Genomic DNA, 8,424 nt, shown 5'->3' on the forward strand with positions numbered 1-8,424 from the left:
GTTAAGTGATAAATTCTTGGAGTGTCAATCCTCCTAATAAGAACGTTTCTTTTAAGTGTTGAAACTGGTTTGAGCCACCTTAAGTCTCATTCTGGGCAGTATAGGACTGGTGATTTCTTCTTTTCTTACCTACGGGTTGTAATACCTCGCCTTGGTTACGTCCTTGATCACTAATAACTGAACTATTCCAGGTTCACTTATCTATCACTTATCGAAATGAAAGTTAGGAATACCGTTGCAGTTATTTTGCAACTTATGCAGTTGCAAGCAACCGCTTACTTTTGCTAATATCTAACTGTGATGTTCTTCCTAACTTTCATTCCATGTTCCTTCCGGAGTCAGTCAAATATTTACTGACACAATTTTGTTTATCCACCTGTTTAGAGATTGGGCGAGCTCTTCCATCCTTTGCGTCAATAATGGGTAACACGTGTTCCATGCTTATATTCAAAATTTACCAATCGAATTGATGAGTCGGACAGTCTGACACAAAGTACCACACAACCGTTACGAAAATCAAAGGAATTACTGAAATCAATCGTAGTCTTATAATTATAAAACGTTGACTAGTTTGAACATGAAAAAAACTCATATTAAACAAGAAATATGACTATCTTATTTGGTCTTTATCATTTCTACAAGCCACAACAGCTACATCGTTACTTCTTCCGACGAAAAATGTGGTTGCAAACAGTAAGCTGCAAAACCGATGGGAACTGAAGTTGACGTCTTGAGTACTGGACAAGTGTCAACCGCAACCTCGTTTCGCGTGCCCTTTGCACGATTGCACGATAAGAAGTTTGGCGATTCTTCCACCCAGTGTTGAAAACTCATGCAAGGTCATATTTATACAGATTTTGCGCTCTGTAAATGTAGCGTCGTTAGTAATGGTTTTCCAAACGAAGCTTTGATGGATTACAACCAATGGATGATCTCTCATATGTGTACTACCCATGTAGCATGCATAAGAGGTGCGACTGTGGCACACGTTACAATATACATAACAGGAAGTATAGGCTTTCTTTTAAAGGGAACCTCCACTTCAAGTTTAAATAAATGGAAATACAATCAAATGTGTTTAATTTTTTTTCAAAGAAAGCGTTTGCATCCGAAATAAATGAGTTTTAGGCTACATTTACACGGGTCCGGATAAATTTTTGCACGGAAGAATTTTGTACCTGGACCTCCTGTTTACATGGAACAGTGCAAAGTTTGTTACAATACAATACATACTTAATTGACCGCTCCCCATAGGGGCTTTTCAGGGCCAATGAAACACAACGAAATGACGGAACAGAACAACAACAACAACTGTTAAGAATGCCGACTGGAAGGAGGCAAACCAGTCGGCTGTTTACAAGTGCAGCTGGGAAGTTGAACCAGGGACTACCAGGATCAAATTCAACGAGTGGTCAGAGCGGGTCTTGAACCCGGGATCTCCGGATCTCAAGGCAAGCGCCCTAACCACTGGGCCACACTGCCTCCCTACAGATCGCAGTGGTGTTTACATAGGTCCATGCAAATTTTGAGACCAGTCGAGGCATTTGAAAGGCTTTTTTTAACTCTCAACAAAGACAGATTTCTAAGCAAACTAAAAAGTATCGTGCTTTTGGTTTTTGTCAAATTTGATTATAAACAGAGGGAAATGAAACTTCATGAAGTAAGAAATTGCGACCTTGAAACATTTTTGCTCAGCAACCAAAAAACATAAGTAGATTCCATACCTTACCCACGCTAACCGTGCAAAACCTTGCACGGTTCAGGTGTTTTCACGAGTCCGTACGCATAGTGGAACACGGGGGCCGGTCAAAAAGTTGACCTGCTTTTTTCAGGTCCCAAACTTGCACACATAGTCGTTCAAATATTGGTCCAGTTCCACCGGCCCCGTGTGAACGCAAGGAAGAACCGTGCAAGTTTTTGTCCATGCACAATTTTGTCCGGATCCATGTGAACTGGGAGTCTTAGAATTACCTATTTTGTTTTGAAATTTCACGGGCGGCCGCCACCTTGAATAATTGTGACGTGTTACGGTTGCCCCACTGTTATCCTACTAGCAAAAGCTGGTTTTGCCAGAACAATTTAGGGCAACCGTAAAAGGTCACAATTGCGGCTTAACATTTTCGTGCCCAGGAAATTTGAAAGTGAAAACAAGCGATTGTAAAATTCAATTGTCAGGCTAATACAAACACTCCTCAGTTTTGAAAACATTCGAGCAAATTTGTTTGCGAGCATTTTGTTCCCTCGACTTAAGCTTATTCTGTAGTAAGAGGAGAGATTCCCTTTAAGAGATTCTACCCCATATAAACCATGTGATAGTTAGCCCTACTAATGGAAATGGGCCCAAACAAGGACAGAGAAAAAGTCTAATGAGGGTGGGAACTGAACCCACGACGTTCGGGTTAGATCACCGCTGCTCTACCGACTGAGCTACAAGGTCAGACGGTAGCAGGCCGTGGGAACTGAAGATGTTTAAAGTCACGGCAATGAACATGTACAAGTACAAGGAAGGATTACGTTTTTGCAAACGTTGGCCGTGTAGCGCTTATATTTGAACAAACTTAACTGATTAGAGTGTAATGTGGAGTGCTCGGTATGAACCATGTGACCCATGTGCAAGGATGGGTTCCTGATCTGAGCGTTAGCCCTACTAATGTAAATGGGTCCACACAAGGACACACAAGTTGCGTGCAACTTGTCACTCAGTTTTGCTCCCACACTACTTCCACGAAAAATCCTTTAGTTTATCATTCCCATTTCTCCCAGCTTTTCGGTTGCAGCTTGAATGGGGAGGAACAGGGCAAGAACATCGGACAGCTTACAGACACATCTTACCGAAAGGTGAAAATTTTGCCCCTCGACAGCTTTTTTAACTGTCAAGGATTCTTTTTTCTTGTCCAATAATGTCTTTGCTGTTTAAGAAACATGAGTTCTAGGCCTGACTTGAGCTCAGAATCGGAAGGTAAATACTGATCCTCAACAAGTTCATCTTCAAAATCAGCTTCCGTAAGTTCTACTTCATCTTCTGAAGTAGTAAAGCTACCTCTCTGTGAGGAAATGGAAGCCGTGTAAGTTTGTTCGTCAAGTGAATCCATCTTGATTCCTTCTTGATTTGTACGGACATGTTTTATCACTACAACGCCCACAACAACTCCTAAGATGACGATTCCCAGCACAATGCCAGCTGTTGTCACCACAATCGAGGTTGTATTCTCATGTTCTGGAACCTGAAAGCGAAGGGAAGAAACTCGTGGTTAACATTTCTTGTTGCAGCGTTTTTTTACGGCATTCCAGTTTTCGATATAAAATTCTAGCGTTTTAGCTTTAGTCTGTTCCACATTCACTATTTCCCCCATCCCATAATGCAATACGTTTTGTGGGGTTATTTACATAAAAACAATACAAGTTACTTACTCTTGGGACTGTATCATGGTTTAGTGAACTGGATATCCATTGTTTTAATGCAAATAACCCCTCAAAATGAGCTGTACTATGGGATTGGTGAAAATAGCGAATACATGTACCAGAGCCTTGGTCGTCCGGATACCCGAAAACCGAATCCTAAAAACAGTCGGTCAGTAAGTGAGTCAGCCAGCCAGTGACTCACTCATTCAGTCATTCAGTTTAGTCACTCATTCGGTCAGGCAGTAAGTTAGTCAGGCACCCAGTCACACAGTCACTCAGTCAATCACTCACTCATTCATTCAGTCAGTCAGCCAGGCAGCCAGTTAGCCAGTCACTCATTCATTCATTCATTCATACATTCATTCATTCATTCATTCATTCATTCATTCATTCAGTTGACCAGTCAAGTTACCAACTAAACGATCCATCAATCTGATATGATCGATTAAACAGAGAATTTAATAACCAGACAATCATTATTTACGCATACGCTAATCATGAAATCGAGCCGCAATTTATTCAGTATATGTTACTGCGACTCACCCTAATTGTTTTAATGATGGTCTTTGTTCTCTCATTTTTATTTGTTTCTTTGTTGTGTGGAGCAGTGCTGGCCAGGAATTCATCCATCATTTTCTCTGAATTTCGCAGTTTTTCAAGTTCTTCTAGTTTATCAACTTGTTTGTCCTGCTTCGCATTCTTTTGCTGTTTAACTTTAGCTTTTACAACATATTTCGTAGAAGTGGCTTTACCTTTAGGGACTGAAAAGGAGAAAAGAGAAGAACATAGAAGAGATCGAGAGTTTTCCTTATCAGAAATATAAAATGCGGCCTTTAGGAGCTTTAAAATTCCATTATCTCCTTTGAAATAACTGTTTGAATGAAAACTTTTAGGTACAGCAGGGTACAGGATATCTGCAACTATCCGTGTCTCCTATAGCGACGTTATAGCTCAATGGTTAAGCACCCGAACTCGATAGGGCGAGTTTCAATCGAGTGTCGTAAAACCAAAACCAAAGTAAAAGGACCGAGGCAATCCAGTAAACCAATCAAAACTCGAAGTAATTACACGTAGCCGACACAAAGCGCGGGAAAATGTGCACGCCCGAGCCACGATTGGTTTGGGTTTCACTTGTGATTGGTTGAAAAAGTGGTGCGAGAACTTTGAACCAATCACCGAGTGAAGTAATACAAAACCAAAGCAATTCGCTAATTACTTTCGACACTCAATTGAAAACCGCTCTATCTTAAGGTCATTGGTTCAACTCTTGCACAGTCTATAAGGATGCTTATTTCACAAGTTCCATTGCTCGTCCAAAGAATTGAAAATGCGTTTGGATTTCCTTGTACTTCTCACTTGTTTAGGAGCAGAGTAAAACTCAATAATCATCTGAAAGGCAATAACCTTCTAGGCCTGAGCTTACCTGGCACGACAGTCCTATTTTTGTTATTTGGCGTGTAATAACAGAGAAAGAACATGTGGTCCTTCTCGTCTCGGTGAATACCGTATGGGTATTCACCTCCTTCGTAATCTATATTTCCCCTATCCTCATCATCAAACTTGATGAACTCTGTGATAACATTCATGCCTTTCACCTAAAAGAAAGAAAATGTATTTTTAAGTGAGTAATACTGTTGTAATTCTTCAGGAAAAGATTAAACGTTGTTTCGACACTTCCGACGGAATCCATTCCGCGGATGCTATGTCATTATGGCAAAAAGGATGTAGTGCATTGTTAGCCCCAACGCGGCAACACTCAAAACCTTGTCAGTTGCAAACGATGGACATTTCAATTTAAATCTCGTTTAAAAACGCCTTTAAAAACGCTCGTCTCACAAGGTGGATCACTAACGTCCATAGCCTGTGATCTCTTTCGTTTTCTTATAGTTATTAGTTATGGGTATTTTTATTGTTTGTCCGTTGTGACAAGAAACATTTGCAAACCCAGTAGAAACAGGTGATAATCTAATAACGATCCATGCGACTAAGTCGTTAGAAACACTAGCTCCTGTATAAAGCAGTTCCCCTTTATGTGCTACCGTGGGTGCTTAAGAAATGTGTGCCCTAAGGTCGCAAGTTGGAGCCCCACCGGGAGGAAGTCTTGCTTTTCGACTTTTAAGCCCTTACTACCTACTTATTTAAGAAATAGAAAACATGTACCGTGTTTCTATCGAGTTATAGAAACACGAGTGAAAGTTTGGGAGAACAAGAAATGCCGTGGAAACACGAGCCGTAGAAAAAGGAAAACAATTTGTTTACTCTAATTATCAAAATGTAAAATTTCTGTGCTCGTGCTAGTTCTGTGTCTCCATCGAGTTATAGAAACACGATTTTTAACCAATCAGCGCGCGTATTTTCTTAGGACTGTTTTCTGAGTAATGTATATTGAATAAAGATGTGCCAATGTTAATCACCTTCTGACAGAGTATAGACTCGTATGCAAACAGCAAGAATGGAGATTTATTAGGCAAAGTGATTTCTTTCCCGGAAGATCCGGACGTGCTGCAGCAAAAGAAGATCTTTGTGTCTTCGTTGAAAAGTCCTTCAGGCAACTCTCCCCTTTTGGAGTTCTTATTGTCTTTATTTTCGTCATCCCAAATGACGAAACCTTCTTCAAGACCAGAGGGACAGTCTAAGCCTTTCTTGTAAATGCAGTATTTACCATCTGGCCACCTGGAGAAGAGTACATCATAATCTATCACGTGTAAGTTTATTATCACTTCTTAGGGTCTGCATCCCAAGAGTTTAACAGCCGCGCGCAAGCTGGGCACTAGTATGGCGCGTAAAGCCTGAATCTCGCGTGTTTTTCTGATTTTTGTGACGTCAGCGAGACCAAATCTGTAAACTTAACTGCTAATTTTCTCACGTTGCCTTCGGTAAAAGTTTTAGAAAATTGGCTCAGTTCTAACCACATACAGTTCCTATCAAATACCCGAAATTTGTTAAAATCTGTCAGAGCTAATCCAATATATTTTGAAAAATGACAAATTGCAGAATATTGGCAAAATCGTCTGAACGACCTTGACTTTTTACAACTTCAAAATGTCAGGCAATATCATTTCCATAATGTGGGAAAGAATAAAAAAATTCACCGAAGAAAAGTATAAATATAAGAAGTTTAGGTAAAAAATAAGAACATATCCGCCTGTTATTAGATGTGATGTTGCCATGGCAACGGCCATAACCCAAAAATTGACACCAAAAAAATAAGCCTTATTATATCGGTTATAATATACTGGTAAATATCTACAAGGAAAATCTAAAGAGAAGTAAACTAGGTTTCCTTTTGTAACTCCTGCCCTGTAGTAAACTCTAGGGAGCGACCTTAACTCGCCTTTCAAAAACGCTGTCCGAACTCAACCAGTCCTGGAATCTGAGCTCTCTTTCTTTTCTTTCTTCCAGAGAGACGCCTTGTTTGGACAATGTCACGTAACCACACTGAGTGACAAGCTACTTCCTAGTCACTCTCAGTTTAGTCCATCTTGAAAGAATCAAGAAGACATTTTGGAGCGTGGATTAAAGATTAATTTATTGTCAACATTTGTCGCCCTGTATACATATCGAAAAACCTCGGTCAAGTTCTTGTAGCCGAACGTTGTCTCTTGCTACATTCCGTTTTACGCACAAACAAAGGTGTCGCTTTCGACTCAGTGATGCAAGAAACAAATAAATTTGTTAAAGTTTGTCAGCTCTGTCACTTTTACTGTGGGAGAAGGCGTGCGTTTGGGTAAGGCATCTTTTGGGCTCAAGTCAGAAAATAAGAGAAAAAAGACGTGCCTTATATTTGCACGACATAGCGGGTACGTGCAGGAAAATTTTCTTTGAATGCCTAACTAATTTAAAGGCGTATTCCCACTTTGTGAGTTTGGAAACTTTGTTAGTGTTTGTGACATTTCCTGAACAACATTGCATTACTTCTGCAGCTCACCTTCCTCCGCCATCTTCACTAGTTTTGATGCAAAATTCATGTCTTATTCCCACATCACTGAATTCACCCGCCAGGTGGAAGCTGTCAGAATGCTGATTTTCTGTCCCATCGTCCTCTGTATCGTGAAACCTGTACCCAGTCTTCCATTCAAACCCATCTGCTGACGGACAACCATCCACGGACTTTGGAAGGCCGTAGGTACCAGATGGCCATTTCAGTTCTATTCGGATACATAATTTCAATGATGTCGCGACATGTGTTGAACGGGCTGCCCAAACGCACGCAACATTTTCAACATTTTCAACGCAACATGTGGATGTTTATGTGCCCCAGGCCCCTGGCATGCCACAAGTGGACCTAGCGCTCATGCTCTAGTCCAACAATGTTGCGTGAACGTGGCCACACGAGTACAACATCATACAACACCCAAAATGTTGCACGAAAAATTTGACCGTTTTCAAATTTAATCCAACGTCATCCGACGTGTTGCAACATATCGCAACAGGGTGACCAAACGTATCCAACATGTTGTGCCCAACCCAACAATGTTGCAAGATGTTTTGTTGAAATGTTGCGAGCGTTTGGCCAGGCCTTTAGACACAACACGGTAGATTACACCTCCAGTTGGGAGGTAGGACAGAATATCGACATCGGGCACCACGTGCTATGTAGATAGAAACGCATACTATTGAAAGGACCACGGTTAAACCACACTTATATAAGTGAACTCATATTTGCTGCCGGATGAAAATTAGGACATAGAACGCCTTCAGAAGAAAAACTACTTTCCTTACCCGTTTCTCTTGAATGGACTGGTGTTTTCCGTGGTCTGATATTTCTGACATTTGGCTTGTCGTTTCTTTCCTCTCCGACGCTTTTTTTATCCTTGTTTTTTCTTTTTTCCCTTTTGTTGCCGTTATCAGCCAAGATTTCCTCGCGGCCAACATCTCTCTTGCTCTCTTCAACACTTCCCTTTGATTTCTGTGCGATGTCTTTAGCTTCGGCTGTCTCGATTACGCTTGAATTCAGTGCTGGCGATTTAGTGACTACTGAAGTACTTCTTTCCAATCGAAGCGGGCTGTCAACAGTGCCTA

General features: G+C 40.9%; 1 protein-coding gene across 1 annotated transcript in view; it reads right to left on the reverse strand.

Annotated features, from left to right (window-relative positions):
- Positions 1-555: 555 nt before the first annotated feature.
- LOC138041246 (uncharacterized) overlaps positions 556-8,424 on the reverse strand; it is an 11,745-nt gene continuing 3,876 nt past the window's right edge. The window contains exons 3-8 of the mRNA XM_068887020.1: positions 8,125-8,424; positions 7,331-7,550; positions 5,817-6,075; positions 4,826-4,997; positions 3,946-4,163; positions 556-3,224 (exon numbers count right to left, since the gene is read on the reverse strand). The exon at positions 8,125-8,424 is cut by the window's right edge and continues 48 nt beyond it. Of these exons, the coding sequence (XP_068743121.1) occupies positions 2,874-3,224; positions 3,946-4,163; positions 4,826-4,997; positions 5,817-6,075; positions 7,331-7,550; positions 8,125-8,424 (1,520 nt within the window). The 3' untranslated portion in view covers positions 556-2,873. The remainder of the gene's footprint in view (positions 3,225-3,945; positions 4,164-4,825; positions 4,998-5,816; positions 6,076-7,330; positions 7,551-8,124) is intronic.

The sequence above is a fragment of the Montipora capricornis genome, chromosome 3 (assembly GCF_036669925.1).
Source record: "Montipora capricornis isolate CH-2021 chromosome 3, ASM3666992v2, whole genome shotgun sequence".
Classification (NCBI taxonomy): domain Eukaryota; kingdom Metazoa; phylum Cnidaria; class Anthozoa; order Scleractinia; family Acroporidae; genus Montipora; species Montipora capricornis.